The sequence below is a fragment of the Bombina bombina genome, chromosome 8, assembly GCF_027579735.1.
Source record: "Bombina bombina isolate aBomBom1 chromosome 8, aBomBom1.pri, whole genome shotgun sequence".
Lineage (NCBI taxonomy): Eukaryota > Metazoa > Chordata > Amphibia > Anura > Bombinatoridae > Bombina > Bombina bombina.
The window spans coordinates 225,654,615-225,675,505 of record NC_069506.1 but is presented as its reverse complement, the minus strand read 5'-3'; the positions used below and the strand labels follow the sequence as shown (position 1 = coordinate 225,675,505).

The window sequence follows — 20,891 nt, the reverse complement described above, 5'->3', positions numbered from 1 at the left end:
CAGAAAACAAATCTCAAGGTGATCTCTACAGCAAATCAAAAGTAGCCATTTATGAAAAATGTTATTGAAAACAAGAATTGCATTGAACTAGATGTCATTAGATGTTTTAGGGCTTAGTTATCAAAAACTTAAATTATGCTTACCTGATCATTTTCTTTTCTTCAGATGGAAAGAGTCCACAGCTGCATTCATTACTTTTGGGAAATAAGAACCTGGCCACCAGTAGGAGGCAAAAACACCCCAGCCAAAGGCTTAAATACCCCTCCCACTTCCTCATCCCCCAGTCATTCTGCAGAGGAACAAGGAACAGTAGAAGAAATACCAGGGTGAAAAGGTGCCAGAAGAATAAAAAATAAGAGACGCCCCACAGAAAAAATACAGGTGGGGAGCTGTGGACTCTTTCAATCTGAAGTAAAGAAAATTATCAGGTAAGCATAATTTAAGTTTTTCTTCATAAATTGAAACAGTCCACAGCTGCATTCATTACTTTTGGGAAAACAATACCCAAGCAATAGATGACACTGAATGCAAAAATGGGAGGGAACATTAGGCGGCCCATTCTGAGGGAACCAGGCCTGAAAAAAACACAACCCAACCAAACCCCGCTTCGTCGGAGCCAGGCAAAAAATCTAGAAGGAAAAGGCCCCAAGGACACTGACCCGCAGATAGTCCGAAAGCCTAACTAGAGACCGCAAGCAGACTCACTGAGCCAACACTCTTCCAGGAGAACCGTCGCCCAGCAGTCGGTCCCCACACAACCCTTACTAGTACAGTACCAAAATCCCCAAAAGGGAGAGGACAAGGGTAAACCAAAGGGATACCCAAAAGGTACAGCAAAATCCATAAAGGAAAAACCCCCTCCAAAGGAAGGCCAAGTCCACAGAGACCCGAATGGATCCTGAGAACAAGGGGAGACGACGCAAAACCCACAAGGAGCAACCGGGCATTATAAAGGAGAAGAAACATCTCCCAAATATCGTGCAACAGCACCGAAAAAGACAGCTGAAGACAAAGTCCTCAAAACGTCAGAACTCAGAAACTGAGCAAACAGAAAATTACAAGTAGCAAACTCAGAAAATAAACATCTTCGTCCAGTAACATGCTGCCATCTGTAGGAAGACACAGAGAAAACACTATCCGTAAGGAAGAAGCAGCCAAACAAAATAGCAGATTGCCCAACCTCAAAGACAGAGGACACTCTCCAGGGAATCCAGGCCGCCAAGCCTACTCACAGATCTCACAGGGGAGAGGCACAGAACCTCTTAAAAAAAGGTCCAGATCCTACACCTAGCCGGACCAGCCCAAGCAACGGCAGATCTGAAAGCAATGGAACCCCAAGACCGGCCCCCAAAAGGGCGGAAGAATAGACACAGCCACTTCAACCTAAAGACAATCGAGCAGGCGTTAGACCCAAGGAGATCTAGCAAAGCCACCAGACTAAGTCTCAATGTGCAGCCAGCAGCTCCCCAGATGGAAAAGAATAACTCAAAGAGCAGACCAATCCCCGAACCAGATAAAACATCTGTTCCAACCTACCGAACACAGGAGAGGCCCCTAAAAAAGGAACTACCACTCCGTAAGGAGTACAACGAGCCCCCTGAAGAGGAGAGCGTCAATAAACACCTACCCATAAGACAGGAAGTTGTAGGAAGAACCAAGAGGACACAAGACCACGTCACTAACGAACACAGAAGAACCCCTTAAAACACCATTGTTCTAGCACACATACCAGGCACAAAAGTGACAACTGAGCAACCACAAACCTTCAGTTTGCTAGGCAGCAAAGCCCACTGTTACGGTTGCCTCCAGGCTGGCTGGAAGTTGGACCGTAGAAAAGGATGCTCCTAACGCTCACCAAAGGATCATCAGCACCGTAGACACCATAGACTACTGCATAGCCACCATAAGTAATGCAGACTCTACGAACCACCGCTGCTGGGCTGGTATCTCGCCGTCTGCTCTGCGCCCTGGACCTACGACCAGGCTCCAGTAGGTGAACCTCTTCCTTCTGTAGCGTGAAGCAGGATCAGGAACAAGAGCTCTTACAAGAGCTCAGTAGCTAAGGGAGTATGAAGAGCATAGCAATCCCTGTAGTGATTATAGCTGTCCCCTACAAACATGAGTCAAGGCTGCAAGTTAGAGGGTCAGAAGAGGTCTGATGTGCTGGAACACACAGCCTGCTTTTTATTGAGGTTACATGCAAAAAAAAGACACTCTCAGGGGGAGGCATAAAATCCCCAATCACACATTTGATACATTTAGATAGAGAGACAACGCCCTTTGACAGGCCATAGTAGAATTACATTACTTCAGCAGATAAGTTACACACAAGAAAACAATGCAGTCCATCTTATCACTAGCAGTCTGATTAGACAATGGGAATGTTTATCACTAAACTTAATTAGAGTTGATCCCAGCAAACCTGCATTTAGAAAGTAGCTTCTTGAAGCTGAACAAAGTTAACTCTTTAGTTCTGACCGAAGGGTCTGTCACATAGCACTTAATGGCACACAATGAAAACTAATGCTTTTGTAACAGTGCTCCCTTTCTGTGGAACACTCTGCCTGTGTGGTACTTGGTTCAGTAAGCCCTATTTACTGAACCAAGTGGGAGAAAGCCAGGGACAAGTTATTTTACAGGTCTGGGGACATAGTCTTAAAGGGGCATTGTTCACCAAAGTCACAATATGTCCCCAGACGGTTCTTAAAGGGCCATACACACCCAATAAAAGTTAATACGTTTTCAGGGGCACAATCTTCCAGGGGCCATAGTCATGAGGAAGGAGGCTGGCAAATAGGCTTCTCCACAATCCAGGGAAGCAGGGCACTTTTCCATTTAAAGGGCCAGTTACAAATAGCAGTTTGTAACACCCACCATCAGGTCAAGTTACTTGGCTGTCCCAAGAGAACCGTATCGTCCAGAACAAGACAAGCCCCAAGGAGCCCCGGCTCTCAGTAAATCTTGCCAAGTTGTAAAACAGAACAGCCAGAACAATGGCTAAGCCCAAGTACCCTGGAAACTGGAACCCCCAGGCCAGTCCTAGGATCATAAGGTCCGGTAACATCCCACAGCAGGATCCACAAAGAGAAAACACAGAGTAAAACCCTCGACAACCGGAAGATCAGGACAAGAAGCCCGGGCCCCCACAAATGTTTAGATTAAACAATCTTCCAGGAACATAAATCCCTCGTCTGATATAAAAAAACAGACCTCCCAGGGAAAAATCTAGAATAACCTGGATAACAAGAGTAAGAAGCCCTTGCAAGTCCCGACCCAAAGGGAAGAGAGCACCCCTTGCAGGAGCCCAACACTCCAAAGAGCCAGGGTCATAAAAGGATACTAGAGCTAACAGGCATCCAAGCAACATTAACATGATTGTGCTTGAAAAGTGTGGCTAATCCCCCTTAAGGGACACAAGGTGCTGCTTATTTTATCAACCTCGAAAGGAGGAAAGGCTGAGTAGACCTCGCCGGGGATGGAACTAGCAACCCTCAGTTTGCTACAGTGCAGAGTAGCCACAAAGCATTAGTATGCTGAGCTATCTGTCCAGCTAGCCACGAGCTCCAGACACAAGGGGAACAGTGAGTACAAGTCATCCGAACAGAGCAACATCAAGCCTCCACATCACCTCAGATTCGAAGTCAGAGGACTGTAAAACATGGGTTTGGATGCCACCTGGATGGCATACCTGAACCATATGAGTGGAAAACCACTAGGACCTCTTCTATCCCAAGAAGGAGATGCAGAGCATTCCCAACAGAGCCCAAAAAGACCTCACTGTCTAATGTTCCGAAAAAGGAACAACCAACTCCCGAAGAGAATCCATGTCCCCCGAAGGTGATCCACCCATAAAAAAAAGGACAAAATCCAAGAAGTCTCAATGAAGAAGAAAACCACTAAAGGAACAAGTCCAAAAAGGACAATTTCCCAAAGGAACACCGCCCTGACCGGCGGAAAAGATGCGCTAAACCCTCAAATTTTCTCACCACGTGGGAAAGAATACTCTAGGTTTCCGAGGGTATCGGAAGCAACAGAGAGTGATGCAGTAAATTTCACTGACCCAGTCACCAGAGAGGCGGCTATTTAGGACTGAAAGAATCCCGAGAGGCGCATGGACCTGCAAGTCCTCTTGAGAATGCTTAGCTGAAATTTGTAAAACAAATAACAAGAAACATAAATAATGTTAAGAGCACTCGGCAACCCAACCTGACCAGCAAGGTATAATAGGCGCAACGTGTCTGAATAAGCCGCGAGACAGAAGATCTGAACCCAAGCAGGACCAGCCTGCAACCAGGGTCATAACTACCAAGCTGGCTAAAACCGCCCTCAGAGAGGGAGGAAGAGAAAAATGGACAAACATGGGACTAACGTGTCCCGAACAACTTCCGTAGAAGCAAACAGTGAGTATCGATCCCAGAGAGAGTTCCCGCAGGAAACTTTTATTATGAAAAATAAAAATAAAATTCATCCTAACCGGATAAAATAAAATGATAGGCAACCCGAGGGTTAATGCCCAAGGAGAACAGAAAGATCCGCAGGACCAGCCTAATGGAAACCCTGTTCTTCCAACAAAACTGGGAAGGATCTCGATAACAAGACTTAAAGAAGATAACTTCATCCCCCCATGTCTAACGAGGTGAGACATTCGAAGGAGGAGACTGATGGGTCCCATAAACGAGAAGGATAGGGTCCCCAAACAGCTCAAAAACGTGTCTGAGTAGAACACGAATGCGAGCCAGCCTGTAACGAAAGAAACAACACTCAGGAACAGTTACACCCACAGGGAACTGCACATGCCCTCCTTTGGCCGAGATACCTGGGGCAATTGGGCACGAACACAATCGCAAACAAACATCTGGACTTTGTAGATGCACAAGCGCCAAAAGTATGTAAAGCAAAAAATGTGCCACAACCTCCAGGGGGAACAATCCACCCTCCAAGGAGGAAAAAACATAACCTGGGTTACCCAGGGAGCGGTAGGGAACTCGCCTCCCAGAGGACAGGGCCCCCCCAAGGCGGATGGCTCAGCAGTCCCTTGAATCCCTAAGCCAGAGGAACAAGGCGCTCTAGAACGGCCTAAAGAACATAACTGACTGATCAATGGGGCCAATTCGCATTCATCACAGGACGAAGAATCTGAATCAGAAAGTTGAAACATCAGCATCCTCCATTGGATAAAGGATACCAAAAAATGGACTAAATATAAAACAATTTAAATGGCACCTTACACCCACAATAGCTGGGGCACTCACCACCCTCCTATGAACCAGACACCCCGCGGACCAGAATTCTCCATCACAACACAATCAGGAATGTGAAAATGGGAGACCAGAATGTAAACACGCCTGGTCACAAGGTGAACCGTACAGTTCAAAAAAAAGCGCCCCGACCGTAAGGTCGCGTCACTTCGAAAGGCCGTTATGTTCCAAAAGCCACTAGCCCAGTTAACACTACACATAAGCAGATTGAATCACATAACTGTCAGGGTGCCAGGAATCAGACTGAGACGAGAAGTGCAAGAATAATACACCTTTATTAATAGCAAAAAATAATAAAAATTCCACAAGTCAAATAACAAGCCAGGAATCAAAACCAGAGCTGGTAGTCAGACGAGCCGAGTCAGGAGCCAAAGCGAATAGTCAGACGAGCCAGAATCAGGAACAAGGAGAACAGCAGAGTCAGGAACAAGCCAGGGATCAGGAACCAGGAAGGACGTCAGACAGCCAGGTAATACACAGGAGCTCTCACAAACAGGTCTGATACAACGCAAAGGCAAAGCATACTAAACAGAGACCCTTTAAATAATAAGTGATGACATCACAATTCTGAGACTGCATCCTGTCTCACATGGATGATGCACACCAATCTGGCCATAAAAGGAAGTGCAGGAAATGAGCAGCATCCCCCACAATGCACCATAGTCAGGAAGAGAGGTAAGTAAAATGGCTGCCAGCAGCACATGGCAAACAAACAGGGAAAAAACCCTGACAATAACAAACATGATTAAAAACCCCCCTGTTCAATAATCCCCCTCAGGAGATATTAACTCTTGATTCCAAGATACAAAGGAGTCACACTGAGACCCTGTATTTTTCATCTGAGTTTGCAGGAACAAATTAGTTACAGTACAATCATGAAGAAGTAAAATGAAACGATCTTACCGGAATCTACGCCATGGAACAGGAACACGGCCCTTCAAGTGTGACGGATAGTAGCCTCGCCTCCGCCATGGATTTGAGAGAAGAAAGCAGGCAGCGAAGCGAAGTTCGACAATGCTGATTGCTTGTGGAGTTGTTAAAATGAGTTGGGATGGTTTCACAGAAAGACTCTTCCTGCATCTCTGGACTTTCTCCGGACTTTCATCCAAGTCCTCACTGAGAGACTGACATTTTTCCTTTTACTACAAACTTAAAACTCCCATCCCATGTCGAAGAGTACTACCATCCATAAGAAAGGAAAACAAACTTCTGACACTTATCTGCCAACCTCCTGGGATGAAAGGCAAAGAATGACTGGAGGATGAGGGAAGCGGGAGGAGTATTTAAGCCTTTGGCTGGGGTGTCTTTGCCTCCTCCTGGTGGCCAGGTTCTTATTTCCCAAAAGTAATGAATGCAGCTGTGGACTCTTTCCATTTATTAAGAAAATATAATATGTGTCTCTCCTTTAATCCAGAACTCCACTTAACGAGACAAAAAGCTCTCAAGCTAAAACTTGTCTTTCTAAAATTCTTTGCGGGACCTTGCTGTACTGACAAGACTTCTAAAATAATCTCACCAGACCAGAGAGCTTTATTTCTCCCTCTCAAAGCCTTTGTTCTTCTTTGACAATAACCATTGGATAAATCTACACAAACACCACCGTGGATTTATAAAGAACGAAGTCTCTGCTGATTGAGGAGACTAATGTCGATGCTGGTGAAAAAAATACTTATCAATTGAAAAAAGGGAAAAAGAAAAAATCTGTCTTTTCCAACCAAGCAAAAAGGGGTATGAAATACTAAACTTAAATAATAAATTAAAATTCATATCAATATTAAATAAAGGCCTAGATTACAAGTGGTGCAGTAAATAGCACAATCGTTAGAGTGCAAACACCGCTAAATATTATTAGTTTAAAGTTAATTCATTTTGTGTGTGCGATACATGATGCACGCTAATAGCTGGACTTAACATATTGCGACTACGATAACACATTTTCACATAGACTTTAATGGAGCCACAAATGTAAAAAAAAAACTAACTTATACTAGTATGCTAACATTAATAGCAAGTTATTAATATTTTACCATTTAGGTTATTTGCATAAAAAAAATTCTTTTAATTTTTAAATAACAGAATTTATGTTTACCTGATAAATTACTTTCTCCAACGGTGTGTCCGGTCCACGGCGTCATCCTTACTTGTGGGATATTCTCTTCCCCAACAGGAAATGGCAAAGAGCCCAGCAAAGCTGGTCACATGATCCCTCCTAGGCTCCGCCTACCCCAGTCATTCGACCGACGTTAAGGAGGAATATTTGCATAGGAGAAACCATATGGTACCGTGGTGACTGTAGGTAAAGAAAATAAATTATCAGACCTGATTAAAAAAACCAGGGCGGGCCGTGGACCGGACACACCGTTGGAGAAAGTAATTTATCAGGTAAACATAAATTCTGTTTTCTCCAACATAGGTGTATCGGTCCACGGCGTCATCCTTACTTGTGGGAACCAATACCAAAGCTTTAGGACACGGATGAAGGGAGGGAGCAAATCAGGTCACCTAAATGGAAGGCACCACGGCTTGCAAAACCTTTCTCCCAAAAATAGCCTCAGAAGAAGCAAAAGTATCAAACTTGTAAAATTTGGTAAAAGTGTGCAGTGAAGACCAAGTCGCTGCCCCCACATATCTGATCATCAGAAGCCTCGTTCTTGAAGGCCCATGTGGAAGCCACAGCCCTAGTGGAATGAGCTGTGATTCTTTCGGGAGGCTGCCGTCCGGCAGTCTCGTAAGCCAATCTGATGATGCTTTTAATCCAAAAGAGAGAGAGAGGTATAAGTTGCTTTTTGACCTCTCCTTTTACCGGAATAAACAACAAACAAGGAAGATGTTTGTCTAAAATCCTTTGTAGCATCTAAATAGAATTTTAGAGCGCGAACAACATCCAAATTGTGCAACAAACGTTCCTTCTTTGAAACTGGTTTCGGACACAGAGAAGGTACGATAAGCTCCTGGTTAATGTTTTTGTTAGAAACAACTTTTGGAAGAAAACCAGGTTTAGTACGTAAAACCACCTTATCTGCATGGAACACCAGATAAGGAGGAGAACACTGCAGAGCAGATAATTCTGAAACTCTTCTAGCAGAAGAAATTGCAACTAAAAACAAATCTTTCCAAGATAATAACTTAATATCAACGGAATGTAAGGGTTCAAACGGAACCCCCTGAAGAACTGAAAGAACTAAATTGAGACTCCAAGGAGGAGTCAAAGGTTTGTAAACAGGCTTAATTCTAACCAGAGCCTGAACAAAGGCTTGAACATCTGGCACAGCTGCCAGCTTTTTGTGAAGTAACACAGACAAGGCAGAAATCTGTCCCTTCAGGGAACTTGCAGATAATCCTTTTTCCAATCCTTCTTGAAGGAAGGATAGAATCTTAGGAATCTTAACCTTGTCCCAAGGGAATCCTTTAGATTCACACCAACAGATATATTTTTTCCAAATTTTGTGGTAAATCTTTCTAGTTACAGGCTTTCTGGCCTGGACAAGAGTATCGATAACAGAATCTGAGAATCCTCGCTTCGATAAGATCAAGCGTTCAATCTCCAAGCAGTCAGCTGGAGTGAAACCAGATTCGGATGTTCGAACGGACCCTGAACAAGCAGGTCTCGTCTCAAAGGTAGCTTCCAAGGTGGAGCCGATGACATATTCACCAGATCTGCATACCAAGTCCTGCGTGGCCACGCAGGAGCTATCAAGATCACCGACGCCCTCTCCTGATTGATCCTGGCTACCAGCCTGGGGATGAGAGGAAACCGCGGGAACACATAAGCTAGTTTGAAGGTCCAAGGTGCTACTAGTGCATCCACTAGAGCCGTCTTGGGATCCCTGGATCTGGACCCGTAGCAAGGAACTTTGAAGTTCTGACGAGAGGCCATCAGATCCATGTCTGGAATGCCCCACAGCTGAGTGACTTGGGCAAAGATTTCCGGATGGAGTTCCCACTCCCCCGGATGCAATGTCTGACGACTCAGAAAATCCGCTTCCCAATATTCCACTCCTGGGATGTGGATAGCAGACAGGTGGCAGGAGTGAGACTCCGCCCATAGAATGATTCTGGTCACTTCTTCCATCGGTAGGGAACTCCTTGTTCCCCCCTGATGGTTGATGTACGCAACAGTTGTCATGTTGTCTGATTGAAACCGTATGAACTTGGCCCTCGCTAGCTGAGGCCAAGCCTTGAGAGCATTGAATATCGCTCTCAGTTCCAGAGTATTTATCGGTAGAAGAGATTCTTCCCGAGGACCAAAGACCCTGAGCTTTCAGGGATCCCCAGACCGCGCCCCAGCCCATCAGACTGGCGTCGGTCGTGACAATGACCCACTCTGGTCTGCGGAATGTCATCCCTTGTGACTAAGGTTGTCAGGGACAGCCACCAACGGAGTGAGTCTCTGGTCCTCTGATTTACTTGTATCTTCGGAGACAAGTCTGTATAGTCCCCATTCCACTGACTGAGCATGCACAGTTGTAATGGTCTTAGATGAATGCGCGCAAAAGGAACTATGTCCATTGCCGCTACCATCAACCCGATTACTTCCATGCACTGAGCTATGGAAGGAAGAGGAACAGAATGAAGTATCCGACAAGAGTCTAGAAGTTTTGTATTTCTGGCCTCTGTCAGAAAAATCCTCATTTCTAAGGAGTCTATTATTGTTCCCAAGAAGGGAACCCTTGTTGACCGGAGATAGAGAACTCTTTTCCGCGTTCATCTGAGAAAGGCCAGGACAATGTCCGTGTGAGCCTTTGCTTGAGGAAGGGACGACGCTTGAATCAGAATGTCGTCCAAGTAAGGTACTACAGCAATGCCCCTTGGTCTTAGCACAGCTAGAAGGGACCCTAGTACCTTTGTGAAAATCCTTGGAGCAGTGGCTAATCCGAAAGGAAGCGCCACGAACTGGTAATGCTTTGTCCAGGAATGCGAACCTTAGGAACCGATGATGTTCCTTGTGGATAGGAATATGTAGATACGCATCCTTTAAATCCACCGTGGTCATGAATTGACCTTCCTGGATGGAAGGAAGAATAGTTCGAATGGTTTCCATCTTGAACGATGGAACCTTGAGAAACTTGTTTAAGATCTTGAGATCTAAGATTGGTCTGAACGTTCCCTCTTTTTTGGGAACTATGAACAGAATGGAGTAGAACCCCATCCCTTGTTCTCTTAATGGAACAGGATGAATCACTCCCATTTTTAACAGGTCTTCTACACAATGTAAGAATGCCTGTCTTTTTATGTGGTCTGAAGACAACTGAGACCTGTGGAATCTCCCCCTCGGGGGAAGTCCCTTGAATTCCAGAAGATAACCTTGGGAGACTATTTCTAGCGCCCAAGGATCCAGAACATCTCTTGCCCAAGCCTGAGCGAAGAGAGAGAGTCAACATTTCATGCTGTCTTGGTAGCAGTGGCAGGTTTCTTGGCCTGCTTTCCCTTGTTCCAGCCATGCATTGGTCTCCAAGCTGGCTTGGCTTGAGAAGTATTACCCTCTTGCTTAGAGGACGTAGCACTTTGGGCTGGTCCGTTTCTACGAAAGGGACGAAAATTAGGTTTATTTTTTGCCTTGAAAGGCCGATCCTGAGGAAGGGCGTGGCCCTTACCCCCAGTGATATCAGAGATAATCTCTTTCAAGTCAGGGCCAAACAGCGTTTTCCCCCTTGAAAGGAATGTTAAGTAGCTTGGTTCTTGGAAGATGCAGCAGCCGACCAAGATTTTAACCAAAGCGCTCTGCGCGCCACAATAGCAAACCCAGAATTCTTAGCCGCTAACCTCGCCAATTGCAAAGTGGCGTCTAGGGTGAAAGAATTAGCCAATTTGAGAGCATTGATTCTGTCCATAATCTCCTCATAAGGAGGAGAATCACTATCGACCGCCTTTATTAGCTCATCGAACCAGAAACATGCGGCTGTAGCGACAGGGACAATGCATGAAATTGGTTGTAGAAGGTAACCCTGCTGAACAAACATCTTTTTAAGCAAACCTTCTAATTTTTTATCCATAGGATCTTTGAAAGCACAACTATCCCCTATGGGTATAGTGGTGCGTTTGTTTACAGTGGAAACCGCTCCCTCGACCTTGGGGACTGTCTGCCATAAGTCCTTTCTGGGGTCGACCATAGGAAACAATATTTTAAATATGGGGGGAGGGACGAAAGGAATACCGGGCCTCTCCCATTCTTTATTAACAATGTCCGCCACCCGCTTGGGTATAGGAAAAGCTTCTGGGAGCCCCCGGCACCTCTAGGAACTTGTCCATTTTACATAGTTTCTCTGGGATGACCAACTTGTCACAATCATCCAGAGTGGATAATACCTCCTTAAGCAGAATGCGGAGATGTTCCAACTTAAATTTAAATGTAATCACATCAGGTTCAGCTTGTTGAGAAATGTTCCCTGAATCAGTAATTTCTCCCTCAGACAAAACCTCCCTGGCCCCATCAGACTGGGTTATGGGCCCTTCAGAAATATTATTATCAGCGTCGTCATGCTCTTCAGTATCTAAACCAGAGCAGTCGCGCTTACGCTGATAAGTGTTCATTTTGGCTAAAATGTTTTTGACAGAATAATCCATTACAGCCGTTAATTGTTGCATAGTAAGGAGTATTGGCGCGCTAGATGTACTAGGGGCCTCCTGAGTGGGCAAGACTCGTGTAGACGAAGGAGGGAATGATGCAGTACCATGCTTACTCCCCTCACTTGAGGAATCATCTTGGGCATCATTGTCATTGTCACATAAATCACATTTATTTAAATGAATGGGAATTCTGGCTTCCCCACATTCAGAACACAGTCTATCTGGTAGTTCAGACATGTAAAACAGGCATACACTTGATAACCAAGTACAAAAAACGTTTTAAAATAAAACCGTTACTGTCACTTTAAATTTTAAACTGAACACACTTTATTACTGCAATTGCGAAAAAAACATGAAGGAATTGTTCAAAATTCACCAAATTTTCACCACAGTGTCTTAAAGCCTTAAAAGTATTGCACACCAAATTTGGAAGCTTTAACCCTTAAAATAACGGAACCGGAGCCGTTTTTATATTTAACCCCTTTACAGTCCCTGGAATCTGCTTTGCTGAGACCCAACCAAGCCCAAAGGGGAATACGATACCAAATGATGCCTTCAGAAAGACTTTTCTATGTATCAGAGCTCCACACACATGCAGCTGCATGTCATGCTGTTCTCAAAACAAGTGCGCCATACCGGCGCGAAAATGAGGCTCTGACTATGATTAGGGAAAGCCCCTATAGAATAAAGTGTCTAAAACAGTGCCTGCCGATATTATTTTACAAAAAATACCCAGATTAAATGATTCCTCAAGGCTAAATATGTGTAAATATGATCGATTTAGCCCAGAAAAAGTCTACAGTCTTAATAAGCCCTTGTGAAGCCCTTATTTACGATCGTAATAAACATGGCTTACCGGATCCCATAGGGAAAATGACAGCTTCCAGCATTACATCGTCTTGTTAGAATGTGTCATACCTCAAGCAGCAAGAGACTGCTCACTGTTCCCCCAACTGAAGTTAATTGCTCTCAACAGTCCTGTGTGGAACAGCCATGGATTTTAGTGACGGTTGCTAAAATCATTTTCCTCATACAAACAGAAATCTTCATCTCTTTTCTGTTTCTGAGTAAATAGTACATACCAGCACTATTTCAAAATAACAAACTCTTGATTGAATAATAAAAACTACAGTTAAACACTAAAAAACTCTAAGCCATCTCCGTGGAGATGTTGCCTGTACAACGGCAAAGAGAATGACTGGGGTAGGCGGAGCCTAGGAGGGATCATGTGACCAGCTTTGCTGGGCTCTTTGCCATTTCCTGTTGGGGAAGAGAATATCCCACAAGTAAGGATGACGCCGTGGACCGGACACACCTATGTTGGAGAAATATATTTCTATATATCTCAGAAATAAAACATGATTAAACTGCCAACTACAAGGGATTGCTACATGAACAAATCCAAATTGAACAATAAGCAGCAAGATAAGTGTGAATAAGGACATCGAGACACATTTTCCCTTGTACTACAAATATTCATGTTTCAGAAACTATAAAAGCAAATTAAGGTCTTCCTTTAAAGGGACAGTCTACACCAGAATTTTTATTGTTTTAAAAGATAGATAATCCCTTTATTACCCATTCCCCAGTTTTGCATAACCAACACGGTTATATTAATATAATTTTTACCTCTGTGATTATCTAGCCCCTTTATTTTAGTTCTTTTGACAGACTTGCAGTTTAGCCAATCAGTGCCTGCTCCCAGATAACTTCATGTGTACAAGCACAATGTTATCTATATGAAATACATGAACTAACACCCTCTAGTGGTGAAAAACTGTTAAAATGCATTCTGAAAAGAGGTGGCCTTCAAGGTCTAAGAAATTTGCATATGAACCTCCAAGGTTAAGCTTTCAACTAAGAATACCAAGAGAACAAAGCAAAATTGGTGATAAAAGTAAATTGGACAATTGTTTAAAATTTCATGCTCTATCTGAATCATGAAAGTTTTTTTTGGCCTAGACTGTCCCTTTAAATGACTAAGCATAATACTTTTGCTAAAAAGGCACAGGCAAATACATACTCGACTAATTTATAATATGAATGTTTCTTGTTATTCTAATAAAGAACTGCTAATTGTAAACATCAACTTGCTTTTTCCCCCAGACCTTTAACATTACCTGACTTTAACTTCAGAGCATTGCACAGATATTGATCTTCGGTTATTGGCTTCCCATCTATCTCCAAATCTAAACAGAAATCACGGACACACCAGGTGAAGGAAGGAAAGAACCTCTTGAACTCTGCAGATGCATCTATTTCTTCCTCCTCGTCCATGGTTTCCCACAGTGATGTATTCGTTTTTATATGTTCACTCAGTTCTGTCACATAACTATGACAATTTTAAGGATGATACAAGACGAAAAATGGACTACATACAAAACATTGTAATTGAATATTTTTTCAGAGTTAACATAGTTGCCAACATTTAAAAAAAAATTCCAGGGACACTTTGCAGCAGAGCAAGCAAGCGGGTTACTGGAGTTTTGACAACCCACTGTTCAACTGCTCCGCCCACTCAGTTCTGCAATCAAAACACACCCATTTGAAAGTAATAGTATAATTTACACTTATACATAGTTTATTATACAGATTACAGCACCAAGCTCTTACACCTACCCAGTCTATGGAACACATTCTGGGCATATGGTTATTTTTACAACATAGCATCAAAATTAGAAAGACAAATAATATGTGAACCCATTAAATAATAACAATATTCCATTAGGAATGAATTATACTTAGATAATACACTATATCTATTTATCATCTATCTATCTGTTTATATGTATGTGTGTGTATATATATGCAAACAACAAATGTTGTGCAAAATAGATTTTCAGGGACATTTCCAGGGACAAAAAAATCCAGGGACATACAACAAAATCCAGGGACTGTCCCTGGAAATCAGGGATTGTTGGCAACTATGAGAGTAGTCTGAGAGGCACACCCCATGTGCATGGCAGTACACTTAACGCATTTCACGCAAAGCTTTCTCAGTAAAAAATGGCTGCACATCCACTCACACAGGCAACTAGTTTGACCACAAATATACAAAAAAAAAAAAAAAAGAAACTAGCTGTCACTGTCACGCCTACAAAAAGCTGTAGATATTAAAAAACAAAACATAAAATGGCTAATTAGTTACACTTATTATCTTAGAGTTGATAAGCTGCTCCAGAACGTGGGTGCCAACCACAGCTTTCGATGCATGCTTTTAATAAAGATTGTCAATTTCACCTGTGAGGGTAGCTCTAGCTAGCTATGGTACTAAATATGTGAAACTGTAGGGGTTGTGGAGACACTTCATCTTATCTCTTAGCCAATACCTGTAAAACTGATGCACACCCAGTACAATTTGAGAGGGCAATCCATAAACATATTTTTATGTATTTTCTAGGCACAGAACATATAGATAGAGATATGGTCACAGGTGTGATTAGAATGCTTTATTAAAAGCCAGCATGGAAGGGTAAAAAAAAAAGTGTTAGAGGGTCCACAAAGAGGCACTTGGAATTACCATCTCCAAATGATTAAATGATTGCAGCTTCCTGTATTTAAAAGATTACCAGATAGTTTCACACACGCACATACACATATATCTATATATCTATCTCAAGCTGAGGCCTTATATAACCACGAGAAGCAGGCAAAACCTGAGACACTCACATACAAGCAACCATATATGCAAACACACACACAGGGATAGGGACATGCATGTAGAGACTAATGAAACTGCTTCTTTAGTAAAAAAAAAAAGTTAAATCAATTTTTTTTCCAACAATGAAATAGACTTAAGTCAAACTTAAACTTTTATGATTCAGATAGGGCACCCAGTTTTAAAAGACTTTCCAATTTAATTTCATTATAAAATTGTGCTAATACTAAGCATGCGCAAAAGTTCAATGTATACGTATATAAGTTTGTGATTGGATGAAGGCTGTCACATGGTACAGGGGGTCGGCAAGCTAAAGTACATTTTGTAGTATAGTAGATCAATGAGTAATATTTGGAACCGGAGCAGAGGTTACCAAAGAACCAGACCCTGTAGTTGCTGCAAGCTCATAAGAGGTTAGTAAGTTTTGAACTTAAAGGGACAGGAAACCCAATTTTTCTTTAATGTAATTGGCAAGAGTCCATGAGCTAGTGACGTATGGGATATACAATCCTACCAGGAGGGGCAAAGTTTCCCAAACATCAAAATGCCTATAAATACACCCCTCACCACACCCACAATTCAGTTTTGCAAACTTTGCCTCCTATGGAGGTGGTGAAGTAAGTTTGTGCTAAGATTTCTACGTTGGTATGCGCTTCTCAGCATTGTTGAAGCCCGATTCCTCTCAGAGTACAGCGAATATCAGAGGGACGTGAAGGGAGTATCACTTATTGAATACGATGATTTCCCTAACGGGGGTCTTTTTCATAGGTTCTCTGTTATCGGACGTAGAGATTCATCTCCTACCTCCCTTTTCAGATCGACGATATACTCTCAATTTACCATTACCTCTACTGATAACTGTTTTAGTACTGGTTTGGCTATCTGCTATATGTGGATGGGTGTCTTTTGGTAAGTATGTTTTTTATTACTTAAGACACCTCAGCTATGGTTTGGCACTTTATGCATTTATATAAAGTTCTAAATAAATGTATTGTACTTATATTTGCCATGAGTCAGGTTCATGTATTTCCTTCTGCAGACTGTCAGTTTCATATTTGGGAAATATAAACATCTTTTAAAGAAATGTTTTTCTTACCTGGGGTTTAGTCTTTTTTCAATTGACTACTTCTTAATTTATCATTGCACAAGCAGTTCTGGTAAACTGCTTGTGCAATGCTGCCCCCTGCAGATTTGCGGCCAATCAGCTGCTAGCAGGGGGTGTCAATCAATCTGATTGTATGTGATTGCATCGGGCGGATTGCTGTCAGCTGCCTCAGAGGCGGAGGACAAATTAAGGAGCAGTGGTCTTATGTTTCCGGCGAGCCTGAAGGCTCGCACGGAAACAGCTGCATCAAGCTCCATACGGAGCTTGATTAATCGACCCCATGGGATTAAATAACCTATTGTCGTGAGAGTAATTTAAACTTAACGTAATTTAAAACTTAACCCAATATGACAACATATGGAGGTAAGACCATATAGGTCATTTATTAAAAGGCACTCCTCTTAAATAACTAGAAAAAACATTAAGGCCTTTCACATATAAAAATTATAACATTTCAAATATTTTACATGAGTACATGTAAATATATAAATCTTTGGGTACACAAGCACTCTCACCAAACTGGGGAGGTAGGCACCAGGTGCAAAAATAGGAATAGATTAGCAAGAAATGCACTCTCTGGTTTTGAAAAACAAATAGTATATTTTACTAGTGTGACGTTTCAAGGTATTCACTCCTTCCTCAGACCTGGCCAGGCTTATTTCTTGCTAATATATATATATATATATATATATATATATATATATATATATATATATATATATATATATAGTCCAGAAGAGAGCTCTCTCACCTCAATAAGCAACTGCCAGGGTGCCAACGATTTAGTATATAGAACATAGGGAGGCACTCTCTGGTCTTTTCAAAAAGTGAAGTTTAATATAACAGGCGTGACGTTTCGGGGATACACTCCCCTGCCTCAAAAGGGGTGGCAATTGAGTCCTACCTAACCCATATGAAGCGGGTAGCAGGCCCAGGCAAACTGACACAAAGCAGAGCCCTGCTACAACGCTGTATCAGACAGATGGTATTACTCAAGCTGTTCGGCCCTCCACAAACCAGGAGGAGCTTCCTCAGGCACGCGCCTGTGGACATCGCTCCCCCCGCAATTGCCGTCACTTCTCCCCACTTTCTGTCTGCAGCCTGGGCCAAAACCGCCCGCCTATACTAGGGTGCAACACCGCTCCAACCATAGGGGCCCTGGTCCAACTAGTCGAACAACATGGTGCAACCAGGGGGATCGGACTAAATTATCAGCCCTAGGCTTACTCAAATCTGTAGGTCGACTAAGTCCAGAACCAGGGAACCTAGGACTAACTACATAAACAATCTAGCTAACTGCCACAAACAGGGTGGAAGGGAGGGAGACGCTCTATGATATCCAGCAACAGAAAGAGGGCCTAAAACAACTGAAGACCTCTTTAAACTGAGTTAAAACCCCTCCCTTAACTCAGCAACTATGTTGCAAACCCTAACCCCATATACACACATTCACTCCATCTCCTCAGGTCCTTAACCCTTAAGATGTTACAGGCTAAATTCAGCCCTACACTTCCAGTAGCACAACCAAACATATGTATCAATACTACACACTCAAAAAGCTATTAAAAAAAAATAACAGGCACTGAAAAGTGCATTTTAATGACTCCAGAAATAAACAATTTCCATATTTTCCACATTTCCAGTTACAACAGGTGCCCTCAAAACTTCTAGAATGCTAAAAAGAAATAAATTCATAGAATCCAAAGTTGGAAGTATTTAAAAAACAGTTTGTTCCTGTAAAGGATACTGTAGCTGATCCATTGCCTGCTGGTCAATTGTTCCCACACTGTTATACACAAAAGAGCTGCTCAACAGAACAGCTACAGCAAAAATCCAGGTATCGTTTGCACTATTTCCCTGAAATATATAAGCAAGAGAAGAGAGTCAAAAATATCAAATTCATTTAATAGCACTCTGTAGTTATTAGTTTCAAGGAAGTCAAATATAATGTTATTTCTACTTGATGTCAAGCAAAGAATAGAAAAGCACATAATACTAAAAAAAGAAAGATATTTTACCTCAAATGTTCCTCAGTAGCCACATCCCATTGTAAAGGACTTCTAAGCAGCAAATCAGTATGTCTGTCCTGGGACAGCCGAAGGATTGAGCGTTGTGCACTCTCATGTTATTTCCCTATTCAGTTTAAGGAAGTTTACTATGAAATCTCATGAGAGTTAAGTCAAATCTCATGAGATCACAGTAAAAGAGTTCATGACCTCAGCACTGCTGATGCTGATTGGCTGCTGTTCATTTCTTCATTTTTTTTTTATATAACTTTTTACACAGAACTTACTCTGCTGAGCTGAGGAAATTGTGAGGTAAAATATCTTCCTTTTTACATAGAGATGCTCAGGTGATATTTTCCTGTCAGCTTTTTACAGTTATACTGCATCAGTTTCAAGTGATTTAGCATATGATACAGATAGAGAATACAATTTTAGACAACTTTCTAATTTATTTCTATTATCTAATTTGTTTCATTCTCTTGGTATCATTTGTTGAAGGAGCAGCAATGCACTAATGGTTTCTAACTGAACTCATAGGTGAGTCACCATATGCAGCCACCAATTAGCAGCTAGAACCTAGGTTCTCTGCTGCTCATGAGCTTGCCTAGATAAACATTTCGGCAAAGGATAACAAGAGAAGGAAGAAAATTAAATATTAGAAGTAAATTGGAAAGTTGTTTAAAATTGAATTCTCTATCTGAATCATGAAAGAAAAAATTTGGGTTTCATGTCCCTTTAACCTTTGGTTTTATGCAAAAAATGTTTTAGCATGTGCATGACAGAAACGTTTGGAAAACTGTGTCCCTTTAAACCATGCTAGTGTAAAAGACTCCACATGGTTTTTAAACCATTGATGTCTTCTATACAGGATATTTTAAAAGTCCCACAACTAATAAATATTAAGTGTAAGTACTGTGAGATAGAATCTAAATATACATTTACTGTAAGACTTGCAGGATTGTGATTAGTATGCTCCAACCAGTCCTGAAAACATGTTAAAGTGCTTGTGATTGCTTATTTAAGTAATACTTTAGCTCAGATAATTGTAATCCTAGTGTAACTTACCTTCTCTACATCTCCTAAGCCCTCTGTGTCCAGTAAAACCAATGTTTGCTCAGGTTTACTAGGGTGAGGGACGCACCACATCCAAATTCCTTTAGTCTTAGACTGGATGGTGGATCCAAGAGCAAAGCCTGGAGAATTAAGCCACATGAAATACAAATGAAAGATAACACTTGCTTGTACAATAATTGAGTAGCTGTACAAATAGTGGTGATACAAATATGCTAAATATATATTTTCTGAAACAGCTTTCAGGAATTGGCTGTAACAAGCTAAAATTATTATTATCATCATATTTTAATTATAAAGTTCATCAAATCTATTTAGAGCTAGATTACAAGTGGAGCGCTAATTTATCGCGCACCCGCAAATCGGCAAATGTGTCTGTTTGCAGGCACGCAATAAATAATCAGCCATTACAAGTTACAAATCTCTGGTTAATTTTATAAATGTCCACCAAATGCCCCAGAAATACAGTAGTGTGTATTTTATTAAAAAATACAAATTGTAGCATTTTTCTTTTTTAATAAAATGACTGCACCAGGCAGTTTTTAGGGGTTAAAGTTGGTGGGTGTAGGGAGTTAGAAAAATAAAAACGGCCCTGAAAAGTGCCTTTACATAGTGGTTTATGGACACTGTGTGGACACTGACTAGCTATGACTACGGCTATATGCTGAAACGCGTAAGCCAATTTTTCTACACTTGATCTAACTAATTACAGGGTACTGCTGTCCTGTAACGTTTTTAACTTTATGGAATAAAGAATTTTGTTTTATTTAACGGCGTTGGTGCTCTCTTGTTCTTTGAAAATTATACACATATTAACACATAAATATATATATAATCATATACATATATATTTACAATGTGCTGCCATCGCTGCGCAACTTACCCCCTTTGCTGCGCGAGGTTCTCATGCCGTGTCTCACGGCATGAGAACAAGGTCCCATTTGAGCCTATGAAAGAGTGCTCTCGTGAGCGCAATGCTTCACAGCAATGGGAACGTGAGCTAGTGTTCGCATTGCTGTCAACTTAAGAGTGTACTGGTATTACTCAGTGGAGTGCAAATATGGTTTTCAAGAAAGCTATATTTAGAGCTCCACTTGTAATCTGGCCCTTAGAGTTATACATGGGAGTATTGCAGAGATAGGATACCACCAATAATAAATTATTCCAATCTACAACACAAACTGGACCCTCAAAATACTAAAAATCTGTTTGGGAGTCTATCTATA

The 20,891-nt window shown here is 41.9% G+C and overlaps 1 protein-coding gene across 3 annotated transcripts in view; it reads right to left on the bottom strand.

Moving 5' to 3' along the window:
- The window catches only part of LOC128639003 (guanylate-binding protein 1), a 130,118-nt gene that overhangs the window by 38,048 nt on the left and 71,179 nt on the right, over nucleotides 1-20,891 (bottom strand). For all 3 annotated transcript variants that reach the window (XM_053691143.1, XM_053691142.1, XM_053691141.1), the window contains exons 3-5: nucleotides 19,660-19,787; nucleotides 18,336-18,445; nucleotides 13,946-14,157 (exon numbers count right to left, since the gene is read on the bottom strand). In XM_053691143.1, coding sequence (XP_053547118.1) covers nucleotides 13,946-14,157; nucleotides 18,336-18,445; nucleotides 19,660-19,787 — 450 coding nt within the window. The remainder of the gene's footprint in view (nucleotides 1-13,945; nucleotides 14,158-18,335; nucleotides 18,446-19,659; nucleotides 19,788-20,891) is intronic.